The 23,398-nt window shown below is 40.1% G+C and overlaps 1 protein-coding gene across 2 annotated transcripts in view; it reads right to left on the bottom strand.

Annotated features, from left to right (window-relative positions):
* Window positions 1–7,981: 7,981 nt before the first annotated feature.
* Window positions 7,982–23,398, bottom strand: part of EPC2 (enhancer of polycomb homolog 2) — a 40,928-nt gene continuing 25,511 nt past the window's right edge. For both annotated transcript variants that reach the window (XM_010713988.2, XM_019617304.2), the window contains exons 7-14: window positions 22,391–22,582; window positions 21,960–22,049; window positions 20,870–21,006; window positions 20,427–20,770; window positions 14,557–14,693; window positions 12,694–12,853; window positions 10,670–11,003; window positions 7,982–9,256 (exon numbers count right to left, since the gene is read on the bottom strand). In XM_010713988.2, coding sequence (XP_010712290.1) covers window positions 9,184–9,256; window positions 10,670–11,003; window positions 12,694–12,853; window positions 14,557–14,693; window positions 20,427–20,770; window positions 20,870–21,006; window positions 21,960–22,049; window positions 22,391–22,582 — 1,467 coding nt within the window. In that variant the 3' untranslated portion in view covers window positions 7,982–9,183. The remainder of the gene's footprint in view (window positions 9,257–10,669; window positions 11,004–12,693; window positions 12,854–14,556; window positions 14,694–20,426; window positions 20,771–20,869; window positions 21,007–21,959; window positions 22,050–22,390; window positions 22,583–23,398) is intronic.

The raw sequence follows: 23,398 nt of genomic DNA, 5'->3' as shown, positions 1-23,398 counted from the left end.
GCCCGGCCGTCGTGACCGATGGACGCGGCTGCTTTCTGCCCCAGACGGAACAAAGAGGGATGGCTGTGAAGCTGTTCTTCTTCAATCTGTTAATTGAGCTGGCAAAGGGCAGTTTATTCCCCGCCGTTCTAGTACCCTGATACTGTGTGAGGAAAAGCAGAGCAGCGCAGAGCGAAGCTCTGACAGGGATGCAGTGCTGAGGAGGCCGTCAGGGTGCAACCCGTGAATCGGCATCTGGAAAAAACAAAGCTTGGGGCCATATTTCCTCATTTGCCAGAGATACCTGCCTCATGTGCTACCCTAAAGCTTCAGCCAGCTCCCTACATTAAAGGCACCTGGAACAGTCTGATCTGCCATACTGGGGTCTCCTCCCTCATTACCTCCCCCCTAGGAGAGCAATAGGAGGAGAGGTGATGGCCTCAAGTTGGACAAGAGGAAGCACTCCTTCTCCAAAGAGCAGTGAGGCAGTGGCACAGCTGCCCAGGGAAGTGTCCCAGAGCCAGGGATGTGGCACTGATGGATGTGGGCCATGGGCATGGCAAATTGACGGTGGTCACATCTGTGATATTTCTGCAGAGATTTCTCTTTCTTGAAGCCACAGTGGCTGTTCTCATTACCTGATGCAGTTACGAGAAGAGCAAGCGAGTTGTTACAAAGGCTCTCGTGCGCTTCTTAAAAGTAATTACATCAAGGAGAGTTAGCAATGTGCAGCATGTGATAAGGCATTATTATATAATGTGATTTATTTCTATGGATTACCAATTATTTAGCCCTTTCATTTCTCTTATGTTTCAAGCTCTTGCCGTGAATAGCAAACTCGTAAGTCATGACAAGTAGAGGCTTAACCATAAAAGAATTAATCTGTATTTTTCTCCATTATTGAGAGTTCATTGTGGAGCAAGATAGGCAAATCCGTATCTCCCTGTTAGAGTAGGTATAATCTGCCATCAGTGAGAATGCTCTGAAGAGCCATCTTTTCTCAGCAGTGTTGTCAGAAACAATATTGCATTGTCTGTACTGCAGACAATACTGCATGGTCACTAACCTGCTATTTTTACTACTTAATTCCAGATTACTATGAGTTCAGCAGCCAAGTCAGAACGTTAGTTTTCAGTCAGATCCAGGAGCAATCAGAACTTCCTTAAGCTTGAGAGCTTCTTCCAGTTTGCTCAGGATATTCTGGCACCTCACTTACAGAGCCTCAAGTGATGAAAGGTGTGACCCAGTCTGATTTTTGGGTGGTCCTCTGTGCAGCTGGGAGGTGGACTCTGTGATCCTTATAACTCGAGATGCTCTGATTCCATTCTATCTACAGTTCACCAGCAAATAACATGACAAGAAACACGCTGCAACAGTACAGAAAAACATTCATACTCCAACTCCTGTAAAGCATTATCACTGGTACCTTCCTTCATTGCTGAAGGCATGACTCTTTTCACATTGCCTACTTACAAGACATCACTGCAGCAGTGCTCTGTTTGGCCTCACTGAGCTACAGTCCACTAGGACACAAATTTTCTTGCTATACGCATCACACACATGAAATTTTCCTTTCCTACAACTGTTGGGCACATTCTTCAGCTAGATACCAAGTCCATGGTTAAAACCACCTTGCCTGAATTAGATATGGTTTGACAGCAAGTTCTGGCTGTACCTGAAGAAATTCTCAGGCTGACCCAACCTCAGCTGGGTGGGTTCACTGAACAGGCTGGGATGACACATCTCCAAAGGGAGCAAACAAATCCCTCCTCTAAGATGGGGGCAAAGGGGAACAACCACAGTAAGATTCCTTTTCTCTGCAGAAGAGCCACCAGTGTGACCAAACTGCAGCAAAACAAAAAAGAAGGGAGCTGTGAGCAGAGGTACTGAACAACAGTAAATGTGGATTCTGATAGAGATGGCCCTGCAGGAATAAAGGGCATTTCAGGAGTGAAAAAGTTATTTTCTATCCCCACAGCCAAAAGAACATTGCTTCCTTTCACTGCTGCTGGGCTCCAGGAACGAGCAGTGGAGTTAGGAGATGAAAGAGCTTCAGGAGAAAATGAATAACAAGGTTGAATTTCTGCTGTCTTTAACAATTCAGTACAAAGAACTGACATCAGTACTGGCCAGGGGAGCAACTTATCAGCAAGGAGAGCAGCTTTAATGTAGATTCCATTGATCCTGGTGCATCAGCAACAGCCATCAAGATGAAATTTGATGTTTTACCTGTGTCATCAGTGCTGAGACGCATCTATAAGCAAAGAGGTGGTAGAGGATTTATTGTGGGAGGTACCAAAAGGGCTGGGATCCAAAAGACAAAAGGAAGTTTAATTAGCAAGGATGGTTACTATCCCACAGGCATCAGAAGAGACTGTAAGGAAGGCATCAGAGAAGATGTTACAAACCCAAAGCATGCTTAAAAAGGAATGAGTAAGTAAAGAAGCCAGGAAGCAAAGAGCAAGCAACAAAATGAAGAGTGATGAGAAAGCAATTAGGAGGAACAGAAACAATCTCATGCCCAAGCATCACAAAGGCAAAGGAGGCAATGAATAGTTCTGGAGGGACTTCCAGACCGTTTGTGCAGGCAGAGTACCAGGCTAAAACCAAGATCTGCATAACTAACACTAAGTCACTCAAGATGATCTTCCCCTTAAGCCATGTTTCCTTTGATCTGACATGTAATAATTTCTTTGTTGATCAGAGGCCAAAGAGATTTCTTTTAGTTCTCCTACAAGCTGCCATTCTTTCACATAAATAAAATTTATGCTTCCATATCTCACATTCCAACACCACCAGGAGCAGTCAGACAGAACCCTTACAGCAGGATGGTTCTGTTATTAAGAATAAAACAAGTAAACAGTTGAAGCCATCACACTTCCAGAGAAAGGAACCGTTTTGAAACAGAGTGCTGTCAGTCAAAAAGATACCCCACGTGAAAACTAAGAGCAGCCATGGCCTCCCAACTGCCAAACACTTCAAGGTACACGTACTTTAAAGCATTTATGCGTCTCCTTAACACACAGAGATAAATCTCAGTCTTCAAATAAATTATTCACATTATGCATTTGTATCTTTTGTGCTTACCCACCTGTAAAAATGGTTCTGCTTCAGAAAAGAATTGATTTTTATCACTTCGCATAAAACAGCAAAGCATTTTGTTACTCAAGTATCTTCCCAAGTTATCATCTTTCTGTGTCACTGAAATACCCAAAATAAAAGGATTGTAACTTGGAGAAACAAAATTTATCTTCCTTTATCAAACCAATGCTTTGATCCTTGAAAGTCTAGAAAGAGTTAAACAGCACTACAGGCAGATGATGCCATCTTCTGGTGTCATTTACAAAGCTGTTGATTTAAAACCACAGTGACTAGTCTAGTCAGATCATCATCAGGAGGATGGGGGTAAGGGGGAAGGGTGCTGTTAGCTTTAGCATCACTTTATCCCCAGGGCAAGGTTCAATGAAATAACATTAATTCAGGAACAGTCAGTGAAGCATTCACAGCCATGGTGGGAAAGCCAGCACTAGGCTACCATCAGCTCACAGCTCACTGCCACCAGCCTGTCCTCAGGGGAAAGGCAGAGCATATGGGGCTGCTGAAGCAGGGCCTTGTTGCCAGACTTACCATCAGCATCTCCATCAAAAGTCTGAATTGCTACTGAGGTTTTGAATGTGTGACTATTAGCCTTGCCCAGCCTTGGTCAGTTGACTGTTGCCCCACTGACTTTTTTTTTTTTTTGCTATTGTTACTAGACTTCCACTAGCTGGAACAGTATTAGTTTATTACTTTTTCCACATGCATTCCTGAATAGATAAGACCTTGTCAAAACAAGAGTTACAATGCTGCAATCAATCTTTTATTTGTCAGAACTGTAAGGGAGTGGCAGCAGGTGGCTGTGTACTCCAGTCAGACAAAGTATTTAGGCTGATCTATCTGTTCTGCTCCCATTTTCCTCTTATCTGCTGTAGTCTTAATTGCCTCCTCCCTTCATTTACTCCTTGCTCTCTAATTGATCTTTCTACTTTATCCTCCCTGTGTAATTACATTTGTATTAGAGTTAAATCAGTGTGTAATGGATTGAAACAAGATTGGACTAAACAGATTTTCCTGTTCTTAGTCACAGAAACAATCCTATCTTCAGAAACCAAGCAGCCTACCGGGTGCAGGGGAAAAGCTATTCTGCCACAGATAAGGCTCAAGACAGCTCTCTGTTTTCTGACAGGATATTTTGGGCAGTTATGTCTCTTCATCCATGTTTCACATCCATTCCTCTAAGAAGGCTCTGTATTCCCTGGCAGGAGGATAAGGCAGAAGCTAAGTAATTCAAGCCACATGCTTAGAACGACAGAGTAACTTCAGTACTGCACCCTTTCTTGGACTTATCCCATTCTCAGCCAAAGGACTTTACCAAATAGAATACAACATTGATTTCATTTCTCTCAGAATTATATCTTTACATTCACCTTCTGGCCATTTAAGTAAAGCCTTGCAGAATATTTACCCAAATACATTCCCATTTCATACATACGCTATTCTCACGTTACACTGACTTTCGAGAGAAATGCTGCCATTAAGTGCGCTTACAGCGTTTCACAAATAGCTGTTAGGTTGGCAAAGTTCACTGGCAGCAGTATAACTGGGTGTCTGTAACATAAGCTCTGTTAAGAAGCAACAGAGTTGAAAGCCCTGGTAGTGCAGTAACACCATGATGCGGTGGGATGCACAGCAGCCACCAGGGATGTGCTCCCCACACTGCAGCCTACCTGTCCTTTGCCCCTACATCTCCTACAGCCCTGTGGGCTGTGGCTTCAGGTAATGCTGCCCTACCCCGAAGCACCCTGTCCTTTGCCCAAGAACCCCTTCAATCAGCTGTCTGCTTTAGCGAGCTTCCCAGGTACAAGTGGTTCCATGGTGGAGCTCCACTGCTAGGCTGATGCAGGGTTGCTCTGGCTCACAGACTGAAAATGTCCAGACTGAATGTTTCTAATGGTTGCACCAGAAGAAAAACAATTCCCCTCTATGTGCCTTTGTTCAAGTGTAAACATTTGGATCTTAAGAGCTAACCCAACTCTTACTACCTGGTCTGCTGCTACACAGGAAACTTTTCCTCTAACTGGTCAGAGATCTCTTTCAGTTTCTCCCCACCTTCTCTTCTGAGTAACAGTTTACTATGAAGACAAAGATGTCGTTTAATTCATGAAGGTAATTCTCCATCTCTTTAAGTCTGAATATAGTGAAACCTAAAAACAGAAAAAAAAGAAAAAATAGAGAACTGAGATTTGAGACTCTTCATCTGAAGTCAAATGGAGGAAGTCTGTTGACATGAGTAGCCTGTACAAAGTTTGTTTGCTGCAGCCTTGAGAGCCTTCTTGTTTGAAGGTGTGAATTTCTACCAGGACACTTTATCCCAAGTATATCCTGAGCAGTTCTTCCTGAAAGGTACTGGAAACAGAGTCTGAGAGGCTGTGAACACAGTACTGAGTCCACTGCAGGATGGATCAATCAACCCCACAAGGCTGCACCATCTGAGGACTCTGATTTTAAAATAATAATAATAATAATCATCATCATCATCATAAAAAAGAAATAGGAAACCTTCCTATTATTCCCTACAATGGAGTCAGAAGTACAGGAAAATGGACTAGCAGGGAAAGAGATCTCAAAACCAAAGCCTCAGCACAACAGCAAAGCATTGCAATAAGCATCTTGTTTATTAGGGGGGAAAAAAACCCAACCTGCACATATAATCTTGTCCAGGATTAAAGGAATGAGATAGTTCTGTAAATAGAACAGCATATTGGTTCGGTGATGTTTGGAGAGAGGAGGCAAAGTACTACAGCAAAATTAGAAACAAAGTTGGGGAATAATTTCGCAGATTTCTAACACTCTCACACTGTGAGATCTTCTATGGTACAGCAGGAAGGAATGGAAAAAACAGCAGAAAACCCCTAGATTGCCCTGGAGTTGGCTTGGAAGTTTTCTTGCTTCATGAGGTTTGCCAGCAACTGCAAGGCTCTCACAAACACAGCCCAGGAGACAAAACAGGACCTCTGGAGGCTCTCAGCTTTAAACATTCAGCACTGAAGCCAAATACTAACAGACTGAAATCTAGTTTGACTCCACATGAGCACATTTCCCTGCCCCCCTATTAGAGCAATCATTGTTTGGTTTCAAATGGTGAATATTCAAAATCACGATGATCACAGTTAGGCACATATCAGAATTCAATAGTTCATCTACAGATTAAAAGCATTAAACAAATCTAAATAAAGAATCACTGTTTTCTATAATATCTGACTTCCATAGAAAGATTTAGCATGTCACACTTGAAGCCCAATCAAATTGTTATTGATAAAAAAATAATCTTACCTCAACAACATTTCTACAGAATATAGCACTGCCCATCATTCTTCTTTTTTGGACTTCAGGCCCACAGTTAAGGACTAGAAATTCTTACAAGGACTGTTAGAGTTCTATTTTCTTGTAAAGCCACATCAATGCTAATACTTTAAATGGAAGTCATTCAACACATGGCACACTCACCTTTAGAGCTTATGAAATCCTTTTCTCCATCTCATATTCTTCCAGTATCTATTAAAAGTTACAAGTGCCAGCAAAAGGCTTTTTGCAGTAATTAGATGAGGGTTAGGCTACGTGAAGTCACAGATACATGGCAACTATAAGGATATTTTTAGTCTAATGTACCATGACAATGATCCACATTTGCAGTGGGATGAGTATATACTACAGAGCTCAGGAGTGCTCACTTGCTAAGAATGCAGCTTTCAATCTGCAGAAGACATTACTTCCCATTTTTATTTAACCACAAAAAAGCTTTGGGGCTAAATTAGAGAATGCAGTTCTTTTTAGGCATCACTCCCATTTGCAACACTTCTGCCTTCCAAAAAACTTCCTACTTCAGACTATATAACCAGGCAGCCATTCCCAGAAGTGAATGGAGTTCCACAGAAAGCCTTCGGCAGAGATGAAAGGCTCACATACACGTAATGAACTGTGTATCAGAAAGTGGGAGTTCCAATAAAGGCACAATGCAGGAAGAGCAATGAATAAGCATGTGCCTCCCCAAACCTGCCACCATACTTTGCCTGATCAAGGCAGGAACACTGAAGCATCAGGAGATCCTCCATGGATCCATTCTGATGTTCTCTCTCTCTGTGGACTTGATAGTAAAAAGAAAATAAAGCATCAGTTAAGCAAAAGAGTAATAATAGACATCCAAATTTCTGACAAACTCCCCATATTTACAGCTCTGCAAGTGTTTAGCTGACAACTGTTAACTGTCAGAAGCTAAGATAAAACACGTTTAAGCACAACATAGATTAAAAGCAGCTCTTCATACAAACATTTAACAGGAAGAATATACTGACTGTATGACAGCAAAAATCATATTTCTACTTATATTTTTTTTAAAATAGAGATGCACAATTTTTTTTCTTTTAGATGTTCTCAAGAAAGCAAAATACTAAACTGCAGTCCAACCAACAACAGCCCTTGGGAAAGAGCACATGTCTAAGCCTATGTCAGCCTTGAGAAGGGTGACAGTTCACAGAATCACGAAAAGGCCTGGGTTGAAAAGGCCCACAGTGCTCATCCAGTCCCAACCCCCTGCTGTGTGCAGGTCGCCAACCAGCAGCCCAGGCTGCCCAGAGCCACATCCAGCCTGGCCTTGAATGCCTGCAGGGATGGGGCATCCACAGCCTCCTTGGGCAACCTGTTCCAGTGCCTCACCACCCTGAGGTTACTCTGGCAGAACAAGCAGCTGTTCCTTACCCTGATTATTTCCAACTCTCAGGTTCCAACTGCAGGATGATCCTTCCCTACCACACACTTTAAGAAACAAGAAATAATCTCATACACCAAAACCTTCCGCAGAATTAAATACAAGCACTGCAAACAAAGTCATCATCAAAAGACCATTCTGTCTGAAATTTACACCTGCATTGCTTGCACGATGTGAAATAAACACATATGCAACGTGTCCATGTTTTGATATGTATTTTTATTTCCCTGCAGTTTTCACTTATCAAGAACAAGTAACAGGGAAAGTTGTCTGAACTAGTGCATAAACAAACATTCTGAAACACCACTACACGTATCTAATTTACAAGAACCGTATAAAAAAAGTCACTAAAACACTACACTACGAAGGTGTCCAACGCTTACAGTCAGACTTTTTCCAACCCGTTACTTGCCTTGTAGCCACAGGAAAACTCTCCAAAATTGAAAAGACGATCTTGCCACAACCCTCCCTCCCCCCCACCACCTGGGATGGCTCGATATCTAGACATCCAATAATTATTGCAATGATATATAATGCAATACATACCTGGTAAAATATCCTTTACGTGGTGTGTTACAGTTTTAAAGCCGGTTAAAATATGCAGTCTTCGGATAAAATGTAATCGGTTGAAAATTTTCTCTTATCTGCACAATTTTATATGTGCTAGATGCATAATTTTCCTAGTCAGTTTTTTTCCTGTGTAATTATTTTTTATAAACTGGTATTATAAATAGAAATATACATTCAAAATATATGGAAAAGTGAGTTACTACATTAAATTTGCATGTATCGATCCATCCCTTTCCCCTGCACAGTAATAGAAAATACTATTTTGCCTTGAACTTCATATTTGACAGTGAAATGCCACTAAAGTATTTACCAAAAAGTCCATCTAGTCAAATTGTGAAACAAAATGAACCAAGTGAAAACTTTACATTTCCTTTAGAAAAAAATTACAAGAATTTTGTCTCCTAGCTATGAATCTTTAACTTTTTTTTTTTAGACACAAAGTTGGATTTATTTGTACAAGATACAAAATGTAAACATGGCAAAATAAATAGTTAAAACAAGTGATGCAGGATCCCATTTCATGCTCATGATCCCATTAAAGAATTATTTTTTAATCCATTCAGTTGCAAATTCAAGTGCAAAAGCATGATGATGAATATCTACTATTCAAGTAACAGAAATAATATTGATGATACAAATAAACTATTTTACAAGGTAGTGATTTTCCCAATTTTACAAAATTTACATTATATATCGACTTAATACACGATATAAGGACAGTCCATTTAGGTCCATTTTAGTTCTCTGTGATCCACAGAGTGCTGTATTTTGCATTCAGTTGGAATATAAATGACTACACCGTTAGCACAGGTTGAGACACTGATTTGAGGTTATGTCACTTCCATTGCTACTGTTGTCTCTGCTATGCCATTTAAACCCAGCCGTTCTGGTTCATGGTTCTCTCTGCAACAAAAGAAGCATTCCATCATTACAGATAGAACACAAATATTTCCTTATGCAATTTCAGTGATCTCTTATAGGCTCTGTGCTATTACACAGCTATGACTTGGATCAAGGACAAACCTTAACACATGCACCAGATAGAAACAGACCATTTAAAACTAAATACTGGCATTTAAGAATTGCTTTGACTCCATTAACACTGCAGTTCCTTCTACAAGATTATTAACAGAGATGATCCAACTTCAATGCATTTAACTATAAATTACCAGCCTAAATAATGGATAATAATAAGAAGTCTCCCGAAGGAGCAGAGTCAAGGTATGCCATTAGGATTTGCATCAACTACCAATTATTCCATTAGTGAATTATTTTTTTTCCCCCCGTTCAGTTTCAGCACCAGCACAAGAAATTCTAATTTCTTTCTGAATTTATTACCATTCCCTGCAGAGGAGCCTTAGGTCTATTCAGCTAAGATGATTCTTTTTCAGGCATATGCTGACTTGACTTGAAACACCTCTCTGACTCGACGGAAACAAGAGCTAAAGGCACTAATGATACAGGAGTACACTTTAAAGCACTTGCTAATTTAAAAACAGCTTTTTCACTCTCTGCACAGTGACTACATTATACATGTGGTTCTCCACCTCAAAAGCTCTTTTTAACGTCTCTAGAAATATCATGAAATAATCCATACTGGATCAAGCTAATGCTCTTTTTCTGCTTTTTAACCTTTGGACAAGTATTTCTTTTTCACTTTTAAAGCATCTTACAATCTAGCAGAGAGCTTTAAAACAGAGCCCGAATATTGTCATTTTCAAAAATATAAGCAACTACAGGCCACTGTCAGTCCTGTGGTATACTTAAGTATTGACTAAGTACTGGTAAATGAAAATAATTATATTATAAATGCATATATAGTAAGATACAGGCTAGCTTATATCTGTTTTCTGTTTTGAATTCAAGATGTGTGTACACGCATGTATGGATAAAATAGATGTGCCAGCCTGCATCTTACATTACAGGTACACAGATCTGCAGAGAGAACATGTGGAGAGTTTGGAACAATCTACTGGCAAATACTGCATAAGAAGGGACAAATAAAAATGGTTAGAATGAAGCCAATTAAACACAATGGAAGATCACCGAAAGTGGTGTGCTCCAAACTGGCAGAAGTTATCTGGGTGTTCATCTGCAGAGAGATAGTATTGCATCAGCTCCTCTCATTTGTCACAGTCGTGCTGGCGATGCCAGCAGCTGGATGTTTTTGTGAGGCTGACACCACACCAACGAATCTCTTAGAGGGGGGGAAATGATTCTATTTTGTGCTCTTACGCAGAGTTGGGCACATCTACAGAGACATTCAGGCAGCCCAAATTTAACTGGAATCTGTGCTCTAACTTGCTCTGCACTTACCTTGCTATACTGCTGATGGCACTGCTAGGAGTTACCTTTGGCACTCTGTCCATACTGGCAGCAACTGTGGCAAGTTTTAAGGCTGTTGGCGATGGTGCTGAAGTCCTTGTGTTAATATGCACATTGACTGGAGAAACAACGCTGACATTATTGAGGTGCACTGCATTAGTCAGGCAAGAATTGTTCATGGGAAGTGTTTGAGGGCTGCTCGTGCACAACGCTGGAATTAAGTGGTTTGTAGTGGTGTGGCCAACTGTCCTTACAAGCTGTACAGCTGAAATCCCTGGGCTGGATGATAAAGCCATGTTGGTGGAGTACAACGTTCTAGAGGTTCCTGTTGCAAAGCAAGTGTTATTAATTAAAAACATGTCCTTTAGATTTAAAGACAAAAGATTAAATCAATAGTAATGCTTTAAGTGTATGAGTCACTGGAATCATCCCTGCGTTACCTGCTTTGAAGATTCAAACAAGTGAAAAGTTTTAGAATTGTTTCCAGTCAAACTTAGGAATATTTTAAGTGGTTTTCTTTGTTTGCTTCATTCACAAAGACATCAGAAGGTGGAACAGATTGTAGTAGCAAAGAGTTTTTATATTTCCCAACTTCATGCATCTCAATTTAGGTGTCTTAAATTAAAGTGCAACATTTCTTATAAAAGTACATCAAATGGGGCACAGCTTAGGCAGGCAACTGCAGAGACTGAGCGAGAATGTTCTGAATTGCCTCCTCCCTTATCTGACTGGCAACACCACGAGGTGCTGGGGACCAGTCTCCCTCAAGGCAAGAGAATGAGGGGTACAGGACCCCTTTCCAGCTTTACAGAGCAGTGCTGTCTGTACTGAAATGGTGGGAAAACTTTAGGTTCAAGTCCTAGCTAAAATCAAGCACAGCGACTCTCAAACCAGTGGTTCTCAGGATTCCTCTTCCTATTCACTGATCTAGTTTTAGGAAAACTGGAACTAAGAACGTTTTTCCCTATTCCTGCAAAAAGCTGTTTTTACTTAATATGTTCTAATTTAAATCTTCCTATCTGAAGCTGGAATGGCTATTTTACATCACTGACATTTTCAGCTTTGGAACAGTAACACAAATCTAATTTTATATGCATATTTGCAATATTTTTCATCAACTGTAAAGCTACTGCTGATACATGGTACATACATACACCTGATCCTGTATCCCTCAAAACATTACACTCTCAGATCTGATATTTCAGCAAGTTACACACAGCTGCCTTTTTCTTTACTGGATCAGTTCCAGTATATTGATTTTATTCAGCTGTGTTGCACTGTTTCTTTTCCTCCCCCCCCTTGCACTTATTTCATCATTAACCCAGCCTAGCAAAAGGTCTATAAAACTAATCACATCATTAGCTGTTAAAACAACAAATTACTATAAAAGCCTTCTACTAGTTATGACAGCCAAATTTCAAAGACCACTTCTCTCAGTAACATAGCAACTGCACCAACATGACTGGCATTGCTGCCTCCTGCCAGGGAGGTTCAGAAACAGAGGTTGGGAGCAAGGCAGTGAATGCCAACTTATGTTGTGCTTGAAAACTGGGAGGAATCTTAAGAGCTATGAAATCTGGAACTTATAGTAACGTCAAAGGAGTTTCTAGAAGTAGTTGATAAGCAGAGTTTTGTTTGAATAAGCAAGTGAGATAACGATTGAAAAACATTGCAAATTTTCTACATTCTTCTTCAAGTACTTGATTTTTTAAGCAACTGGTGCCCTTCTTAAATCTCACATTCACTATCTTTGTAAAATGCTATCAATTATCCCTTTGATTATAAAAGATTAATAGAGGATAAAGCCTACAAAAGAAAATGAAGAATGTTCTTCCAAGGGTGAAAGAGCACTGACAGTTTTTATTACCAAACTGATGCGCATGACATGGCACAAAAATATCTAACAGTAAGACTTAAAACCTTCAGTAGTAGTAAAATATATGATTTTGGAGAAATGAAATAGGATTATTTGGCACTCTCTCTGCACAAGACCATGAGTTTTAAGAAATCATCACCTGAAGGCTGGACAACACCATTAATGTTGTTGTGGCTGGGGGTTTGTTCCTTCGTTGCCTCACTGCGACCAGGAGCAGGTGCACTGACCACTGCGGATGCAGCAAAGTGGGCACTGGCTGAATCAAGTGTTTTTGACATGCAGTCAGAGGTGCTGGAGCCCTGGGGGAATAAAAAAAGTATTTATTTCTTTACAATTATCCAAGTACAAAGTGAAGAACTACATTTGTTAATGCGTTTAAGAAGTTTCCTCCAGGATGATTACTATGGTTGTAAGCTGTCTCCTCTGTCTCTGCACAGAAAATACACACTAACCTCAATCTACAGAACTCTCAGCATTCACAGCACATTCATTCTCATGGAGTAAATTCATACCACAGCATAATCACCTACTGAATTCTGGATGTACAAATGCTCTCATACTTCAGCCTGGAGAAAAGAAGGCTGCAGGGTGACCTCAGCCTTTCAGTACCTAAAGGGAGCCTACAAACAGGAGGGGAATCAACTCTTTGAAAGGGTAGATGATAGAAGGAGAAGTGGTTTGAAGTTGAAGGAGGGAAGATTGAGGTTGGACATGAGGGGAAGTTCTTTCCTATGAGAGCGGTGAGGTGCTGGAACAGCTGCCCAGAGAGGCTGTGGATGCCCCGTCCATCCCTGGAGGTGTTCAAGAATTGGATGGGGCCCTGGGCAGCCTGGGCTGGTATGAAATGGGGAGGTTGGTGGCCCTGCATGTGGCAGGGGGTTGAAGATTCGTGATCCTTGAGGTCCCTTCCAACCCTGGCCATTCTGTGATTCTGTATCACTCTATCATTCTGTGTTTTTTTTTATTAAGGCTTTTCCAAAGATGTTCAGAGCCTCCTAAAAATCCCAAGTTCAGCCATTTTAAGTATGCTAACTTAGAGCTTTACAAAAAAGCACCATCAATAGCCACTACTACAGAATCCCTGATAAGTCAAATTAGAAAACACCTATGGGGAGAGGTAAACAGCACTGGAAACTAGATATAAAATGCTTTAAAAATACCTAGACATCAGCTTTCAGATTTTCTTTATCAGACAACTAAGCTCAACAGAAAACAAATGTTCATCCCTTGCAAGGAATTACAGATGAAAAATGTTTAGAATTCAGAAGTGTGGAGAACTTGGGGAAAGTGGAGGGGCTGGAAAAATCAAGTTAGATACATGAAACTAACATTTTCCTCTTAGAAGTGATGAGTTTTTAGTACTCTCTTGACTTCTGCTCATAACAATGCATTATTACATGAAGTGGTTCTACTAAGAAGTCTCTCTGGAGCACTTCTACACACACACAGCAAGATAAATCCCATGACAATTTGTGTCACTTGACAGAGAACTGGCTGTTTTTACATGGACACAATTAACACATTAACACACGAAGTCTCTTGCTCAACTTCTAAAACAAAGCCATGATATGCTACTAAAACAAGAAAATAAAACCACACACCAAACAAACACACTAGAGGTTTGGGTGTTGAAACTTAAAACATTAGCTGATTCAAAGACAGAAGAAATATGAGAGGTATTTGCACTAGCTACAGCATAAATTATCTTCTAAAGCAAACTGGAAAAGCATTTTGACCAAAACCCATTTTACATTCATTCTAAAACTTTATGTATTTATCAGAGTGTGCAGGCATTCAAGGCCAGGCTGGATGTGGCTCTGGGCAGCCTGGGCTGCTGGTTGGTAACCCTGCACACCGCAAGGGGGTTGGAACTAGATGGTCACTGTGGTCCTTTTCAACCCAGGCCATTCTAGGACTCTGTGATATTTAGCTTATAACAGAGATAAAAGTCACAGTAAGCAAAAAGGAAGACAGGAACACGTGACATTGTCAGGTACAGTACCTGTGCTTTTGGATGTGTCTGTTGCGAGGAATGCTGAGATTGCTGTTTCTGTTGAAGCTGGGCAAGTTGTTGCCTCTGCATTTGAACTAACTGCTGTTGATGTGTCTGAAATTGTTCTTCTGTGATACCCCCTGTTACTACAGAAGAAAAAAGGGAAGCCAGCGTTAAATAGGCCTGCACAGAGCAACCACACCTCAGATGCAAGAATGGGCCAGTGCTGGATAACAAGTGGGTGAAAACACACACTGTGCCAGATGCTTGCAAACATCTTCATACACTGCTACACAACAGAGAGGCCAAGCTAAATTTGTTCATTGTGTTCTTTTAACATTGATTCATAGCTTCCAGTTTTTAAGCAACTTCTATCCTTGGGAGTTTTCTCTCCAATACCTTTAAGCAAAAGCTTATAGAGTTTTTTCTTTTTTCTCCTGGAAATCAGGAAAAGTACACCCTAAAAATCACAGCTGAGGAAGAAGTGCACTGGGCTTGACTGGATGTCTGCTCTCACAGTGAACACCTCCAAGTCATTACTTTAAAACTTCCCCTCCTTCAGGACATAAATGCTGCCTTCTTTTCTGACACCAGAACATACTGTGTAAAGGAAGCTTATGTCTAACACTTGAGCACACTTATGTCAGCAGTGAAAAAGAGGTGTTCTGCAGGTGCCGGTGTAAGTGGGTCATATGTATACGTAGTTGGAATACACCAACCTTTACTTGAAAGATTAACAAACTAACACACAATAACAAAGCTGATCTCCATGTCACAAATGTTATGATGTATCACAAATCACTGTTTATATTCATTTAGTGAATGACCTTCTAATTTCACACTTTTCTCCTCCTAAAGGAAATGCTTAAGACTGACCTGAACAGACTTTCTCTATCAATCTGTCTTTCCTTTTAAAACAGATACTGAGTAACATAATGGCTTTGATCACTCGTGAGAACTTGCTTAACACAAGTAGTTACTCCAGCAGTATCACACTTCCAACAAGTATGGAAATGGCAGAGTCAAGAAAAGCAGTTTTCAGTATTCCTTCCCCAACTCAAGTACTGCAAATATGATCAAGTCAAAATACCAGCAGGTGCTCAGTGCTAAACCCGAGCTTTGTGGAGTCAAAGCAACTCTGGAACTAAGTTCTCCCAGGAGCAAGTAAAAAGAGAATTCTCTTTTCAAAGATTCCCATTCACTACATTTCAGCATTCTGAACCACATACTTCGAAGACCAAAGTTGTCATCCATCTCCAACACCTGGAGGAATATCATTCATCTCACTGAGAGACAGTGAGACAACAACATAGAATTGAGCTGTCTTTCAGAGCCTGACTCTTCTATTTCCTAGCTGTAGTACTCACCCTCGTGCTGAAATTCTGAATAAGAGACAAAATGCAGACTGACTTGAGGAATTACATGGGAAATTACTTCTCTACTGCTTCACCATTAACACAAGAGTCAGACTGGCTGAAAGATCACTTAAAAGGTCCAGTGACTTACGTTATTCACCCTATTAGATTCTTGGGATTTTATCATTATTTTCAACATATTCTAAAATAAAAATAAAATAATCAAGCTTTCCTCCCCAGTTAGCCGTACTTAGATCTCCTCAAAGACTCTTCCCTCTTACTACAAGCTCTGAACTCAAAGTTCAGTCAGCTAAACCTGTTAAGCTTCCTCAAAACAGCCTCCCAAAATGTGTTTCGTTACTAAAGGCAACAGAGCCAAGAACAGCATTATGGAACATTACGTATGTATGTAATTCTATTTTTAAGTTCTGAGGCACCAAATTCCATAATGCCTTCTGTTCTGTGCAAGAACGAGTCAATTTCATGCAGATAAGCACCTCAAATGCATTTACCCCCAATTAGCTATTATCTGTCTGTAGTACAGGGGCATTTGTCTCGACTCCAAGTTGCTGACTCAAACTGACCACCACCCAGTTTAGGGCTGGCCTACACGTTACATGCTCTGTCTCTCCTCTCCCAGTTTGACACAGACCAGGAAGCCACAGAACACAGCTGCGGGGTACAGGGCTGATGAGTGCAGCAGCATCTTAATTGCTTCTGCATTCGTACATCTCAGCTCCAGCCAGGCCAGTCAGTACCTATCAGCAGGGATTTACTCAGCCACAATGAACTCTGCTGTTAACCTTATGAAGAAAGCAGATGCTCATTAGCACATCTACCATCATTTCATTTTGCCAAATTAAACAACTGAAGGCTCATAAAGACAAATCCAACTTCTACACAACTCCAAGGCAGCCTTTAAGGTCATGGCCAAGTGCAAGTGTTCTATACTTTTCATTAAAGCTTCTATTGACCAGTATTTCAGTTTGCATTGCTAAATATTAGGATTTCTATTTAAGCATAGTCTGCCTACATCGAAACACTACAAAATACTACAAAAAGTCTACACGAGAGCCTTTTGGTTTCCTCCCCTAGACACCTTTGGCCTAGATTATGATGTCACTGCTCTTAAGAGCTTTAATCAAAGATCATCATTCAGGCTGCCCCACCAGAACAGTACCTCATTAATCTAATTACTTCTCCGTGATATTTAATTCTCAACAGAATACCTCTAAAAAGTAAACGCCTGCTCCACATGGAGAATTCTGTACCTCAGAATGCCATCATCTCCAGTTGTCTTCTGTATCTATGGACACAGTAACTTAGCAGCCAGCTGTCTGAGTGGCTCCCAGGCACTGGCAGCTGACGCAGAGCGTTCTGGCAAATTGCTGAAGATTTTGCCTACAGCCTAATTCTCACTTCAGTTCCACAAGCAAGACAAGTTGCAGTCTAGGAATCCAGCCAGCCAAGCACTACTTTGCCAAAGTAAGTTGTATCATCGACAAGTTCCTCGCAACCTCCTTCATACACTGCTTATCCTCATTTATCATCAGCTTATCTCATTTATTAAACAGAATCCTTCCAGAGCTGGCTTTGGCAAAGAGACCACATGCTTCCCAGGTGCAGCATGTAAGCCTGCTGAAAGTTTACACAACTGATCAAAGTGATACGATTGTTTTAGGGACCTTGTCTCCCTTGTTACAGCACAAGCAAGAGAAAAATTTAGCTTGGAACAGAGGTTCTTTATTCACACACTGATTAGGCACCTTTATGACAAAACCAGTCATGCACTTAAGTCTTTTTTCTGTTTGCACAATGCTTAGCATTGGGGAAATAGTGTAATAATAGTAATAATTGTTTCAGCAAGACAGAAGTGAAAATATAATGTGGAGGTAACTTTAAATACAAATAAGCAAAGTGAGCATCTCCAACTCTTCTCTAAACTAAACAGAAGAACCCAAACAACAAGACTGATCATTCAGTTTAACTACTGTCATTTTTTCCTCCAGAGATTCTTTTATGCTCAAAGGTAAATCTAATAAAATTAATTTCTACAGCCACCTCCCGAAAAGATCTGCCTTAATGAATATGGCACCTATGTCCAGTTAATACACAACCACTTTTTGACCCATCCTTCAAAATTTCTCTCATTACTTACTATGTAGCAAATGTAAAACAGCAGTGCCTCTTTGGCTCAGTTACACAGTAAACAATTTTGTTGCTTTATTGCACCTGACCCTTTAATAGAACTAGTTTTGTAGTCTGAATATGGAAACAAAAAGGTCTTCCTACCCCAAACATTTCCCTGTACAGTGTACTCCAACTGCTGAGTAATCTCTGCTCACATCTAAACAGTCTTCTCACAGATCATCAGGATTACACAAAATAAATTACTGTTCCTCCACAAAGTAGCCTACAGCCACCACATTTTATATATGTATTTCTCTACAGTCTCTACCATCACTAAAATGTCTTTTTTTTTAAACTCCAGAAGCTCAAATCCTAAAGCACGTGGATGCCAGTCTGCAAGCACAAGCTCTCATTGGTTCACCATGTAACATCAACATCTTAGTGCTTTAGTCTTACTGAATTGGCTAACATTCAACAAGAGCCAACCCTTTTTCCCCCACCATACACAGCTTCCTATCGAAACAGAAAGATCCTCCCTACCAAGCCCTTCACTGCTCCATTTTTTATTCATATCTACAGTATGGATATTTCACAAATCTCTCCAACCTTTCTTTCACTCAGACATATCAGCTTCTACCTCAAAATACTCTCCTAGTGTAAGTGGATTCCATCCTCAGGAAAAAAAGTCTCCCCAGAGCAGCATTTAAAGCCCCAAAGTTTTGCACCTAATCCTCAGATAATCTATTGATACTTACATTATCATGAGAAATTCTACAGAAATATCATCTCTGCATGTATCTTTTTAAGCAACTTGCCTTACCTTGCTGTCACCATACCTTTTCATTCAAATAGAAATCCTGCAGTACTATTCGATCATTATACAAAGAGCTATCAGCAAATTCTTTGCTGGTCCATCCTGGCTTACTGTCCACGTTTCACATGCTTAACTCTGACAAACAGCATTCATGTCTGTTGTCTGTATTTGCTCTCACACTGCCTTTCTCAATTCTTATCAATAATCCCACCACACAGAACTGCCCCCTTTCTGTTACAGGTGCAACTCTCCAGTCTTTCAAGCTCTTTACAAAAAAATTATACAAGACATGATCGTGACACGCTGTCTATTCTCTTCACACAGCAGAAAAAAAATATCCTTGTGCAAATCTCTTCATAGGAGAGCACAACAGAAAGGTTGCAATGACTACGCAGCAGCTGACTTTAAAAGAGATGGGCCCCTTCCATATCCACGTGATGTTAATTATGAGATTTAGAATCAGCCTGTAGTGTCACCCAATTACCTTCTTTTACAATACCAAGTTCTATATGCACACAATAGAGTGGGAAAACACTCAAATGCTTGTTGTGCTTGGTAAGAGATCTCCTCTGGCACATCTCCAACCATCCTGCATTTTAAAGAATCATATTCTATATTCTTTCAGTAGTATCAATTTTAACATTGTCACTTGTTTTAAATAAATCACTTGCTTCATATATTAGTCGTATTTGAGACAGCTAATATAAATTTAAAACAATTTTTTGCTGCTGGTTGTTTTTATTCCAAGTTAAGTGATTCTGTATCCAGATCAGCGACAAAGGGTGGACAAAGATCAGAACAGTGTTGCATATATTTGATAGTCTTGTGAAGATTCTACTGTTTTTTTGTTTGTTTGTTTGTTTTGCACTTAAAGCATACATGAATTGCCATCTTGCTCATCTGGAGGTCACAAAACTGAATGGTAAGAGACAGCTGCATTAAGTGTGAGAGTTAGGCATCAATCTTAAAAGAGAAGGAAATCCCCCCCCATCACTCTTCATCTATGCCTGCTGGTTTTCTGATAATCAGCAGAGCAAAGTGTATCACTGTTACAGTAAAAATTTCAACACTGGAAGCCTCCAGATGTCAACTCAAAACAGTTTTGTGCCTCCTTCGTTTCTGCTCAGTGGCCTTACTAATTCACTACTGGTTTCTGGAGATGGTTTAGCAAGATTTAAAGAACTCCAAAAACATCTCTCTGTCTCCACTGTGTTCCACCCACTCGACACCCTCAATAAAACAATGGCTTCTCTTTTACATTCACAAAGAGCATTATTCACTCCTTAAACAAGGTGTGATAAATTACACGTAAGTAATGCTGACATACAAACAGAAGCCCTCCTTCACATCTGGCATGTTTAAGTCCAACACTTTATCATAATTCTATCTAAACTGCAATTAAAGCAGGAGGAAGAGAACTTAAGAAAATCCCTAAGAAATATAGAACAGTTACCCTGTATCATTATAGGGTTTAGTTACACATCATTAGTTAAGGTGGTATCAGTCCAGTTCCAAGAAAAAAATAAAGCACCAGAACTTTGTATTTTAAGTTCTGTAAGAATTCAAATCCTTCTGCCTACCTGATATGCCGTTCTTGCTGGTGTTCAATAAAGCTACAGATGCTGCAGAAACTCTTTTATTATTCACAGTCTGCCCTGGTTTCCTTGAGGTACATTCTTCACTATCGCTGTCCTGTAGATTTAGTAGCCTTGGCTGAAAACACTGCAGTCGACATGATCTGATATTGCTTAGTATTTCAGAAAGGGACAGTCTGTTTTCACAACGTTTATTGGAAGCATTGGTCCGTGAGAAATTAGAAGAAAAGTCTAAAGTCTGGGAAGAGCTTGAAAAACTGTTCAGCATTTCTGGGTCAATCTGTCTCAAGACAGGATCATGTTCTGTGGATATTCGGTCCATTATAACCCTGATGTAAAAAGATGGAAAAAAAATGTTAATTATGTTTCTTATATACATGCTTTTATAATTTGAAAGGAAACAAAAAGTAAAAATAATGCAGTCTTACCTTCCACCCCTGCCAACTCGTCTTCTTGCAAATCCTATACACCTTCTTGGAATTGTAAGGGTTGTAAGGCAATGCCTGAACCTCAGTTTATCCAATTCTGAATTTTCATATGAAGAATTAGTTTGGTCCAAACGAGGCTGCAAAGAATAAAGGAAAGCCCATTTTGCACATTCCTGAAAATATGAAGTAGTCTGTGGTGTTCTCTAAGTGATCACAGTAGCATGGCAGGAACAGAAGCAGATGCCAGAACGCATCTGAGCTGTGCAAAAAACTTACAGCACAGCTTGTGGGAGATGCCTGTGCTCTAAGCTGAGTACTCAGGGAGACTGTTTGGGCTTCTGGAGAAGACAACCTAGCAACTAAGTTCCTTCTCCAGTGAGTTACAGGCAGCCTTAAAGACTACACAGTTAGAAAACTTATTTTATCATGTAACTTCACTTCTCTGGTGGGAAGTGAGCTAAGTAAAACCAGATCAAGCACATTATATTGTTTCTGTTGGTCCTCCATAGACAACAGCTTCCCATCCACAAACCCCTACTCATAAGAAGTTTCACTATCAGTGGTTCTGAAAAGACGATGGAATGTTTAATCAGACTTTCTTCTCTGCTCACTGCTACAATTGCAGTGTAACATTCTTCCAACATATTCACAGCTTACAATAATTCAAAAGAAAGATTTAACTACACAGAAAAATCCTTAACAGGTTAAATCTCTTTGCTTTTACAACCAGCTCCAAACAATGCCCACGTCTGAGAACTAGAACAAGTAGCAACCCAGGAGCTTTATAAGCTGGGAACAAAGGATGCGTTAGGAAAACCAAGGAGAATGCATGGAGCGGGTGGGAGTCCTCCCATTCAAACAGTGGCTGAATTAGGCTGCTGTGCTTTGTGTTACCTTCAGGAAGTCAGAGGAACAGGACAAGGAGAAATATTCTTGTGGAAAAACTCAAAGATTTTCTTTGTAGTCACCAAATCATCAAGGTTTTCATAAAGTGGGACTAAAAGAACTATTCCATTAACAACATGCCAATGAAACCAAGAACAGAACCAAAAGCACCCGACACACTAAATGCAACAGCAGATAGCCTTACAGCATAATACTGGCATCCTGCTCTTCTCCTGAAAGCACAAGGTCCATCAGGATCATTTTCCTCTTCTGCTTCTGATACCGGTGAGGGTACCTAAGCGAAAAAGCAAAGTTATTCTTTCAACTGCCATAGGTATATAATACAGATATTAAAACATACGATTAATTATAGTAATCAATTGACTAATAGGGTAAAAATGTATTTTTATACTAGTTTGCATTTCATATATTTTATAAATATTGGTTTATATAATACAAAGTTCTCCAAAACATGGTTTGGAAGATGAAACAAACTGAAATAGCTTCTGAAAATGTCTTGCACACAGACCAACTGTCCAACACAGTAATTCTCCATTTCAAGCTATACTGTCCACATTCCAGACAGCTGAGTTCTCCATTTTCAGTAGGCTAAAAGAAATCATAACAGACTGTTACCTGTGGGAACTCATCTTCATCTGAGCTGTGGAAGTCATACTGCTTGATATCACTCTTGTTGATAACAGGCAAGGGCTCAGCAGAGGGCTGTTGAGCAGTTACCACACACTCCATTTTCGGTTTCTTCAGATATTTCTTCTTCTGACGTACAACATCTGATATCTCTTCCTTTAGAGATGAATGATGAGGATGCTGGTTGTGAAAAACAGAAAGAGTTCCAATAAATAAAAGCACGTAATTAATGTTGTTTCTTCACTTCATGCCTTAGAAAAACATGACTGCTCATCTTCCAGGGCCTCTGTCCACTGGTGCAGCATGTTGAGAATTTCAGATACAATGTAAAATTTACTCAAAACATCTGAAAACCTCAAAACTTTACTTCCAATTATCTTTATGGAAGTTTATTAGCATGAAAGCTTTCAGTTTACTATGTGACTACATTAAGGGGTTCCTTTCTTTTCATCACCCTCAGGATACTGTCATTGGAAAGTCTACTCAATTACTTTCTGAGGTCTCAGTTTTCTATGCCAAGAAACTACAGCTTAATTGCTCAAATCTGTTCACAAGAAACATTCTATGTTTTTCAGTTCTCACATGGCTTATGTTTCTTGTAAGATTTCATGCTACTAGCTTTTGCAATGTTTTTATTTAATTTCTAAGATTTTGCTAACAAATCCTCTCCAGCAAGCAAGCAAGCAACTGCAGCAATATTAAACTGTTATTTGAACACAAATGTTTTACAACTTCAAAGCTCTCCAGTTAAAGATTGCTTCCCCTTCCAAAATTTTCAATTAATGAGTAAAAGTCAGAAGTTCTTTGAAAAGCTCTTTAATTTTTCCCCAAATTACCACTTGTCATTAGCTGTCTGACTGAAACTAACTCCAGTTCAGCTTCATAAAGCAGAGATGAGAAACAGCAGGCGCAATTCCCAGCAGAGAAGTGAGGGCAGGGATCTGTACCACAGTCAGTGACCACTGGGTGTCGCAGCTGCTAAATACAAGCTTCAAA

Source organism: Meleagris gallopavo, chromosome 7 (genome assembly GCF_000146605.3).
Source record: "Meleagris gallopavo isolate NT-WF06-2002-E0010 breed Aviagen turkey brand Nicholas breeding stock chromosome 7, Turkey_5.1, whole genome shotgun sequence".
Taxonomy (NCBI): Eukaryota; Metazoa; Chordata; class Aves; order Galliformes; family Phasianidae; genus Meleagris; species Meleagris gallopavo.
The sequence above is the reverse complement of the archived record's forward strand: the minus strand, read 5'-3'. Positions and strand labels throughout refer to the sequence as shown.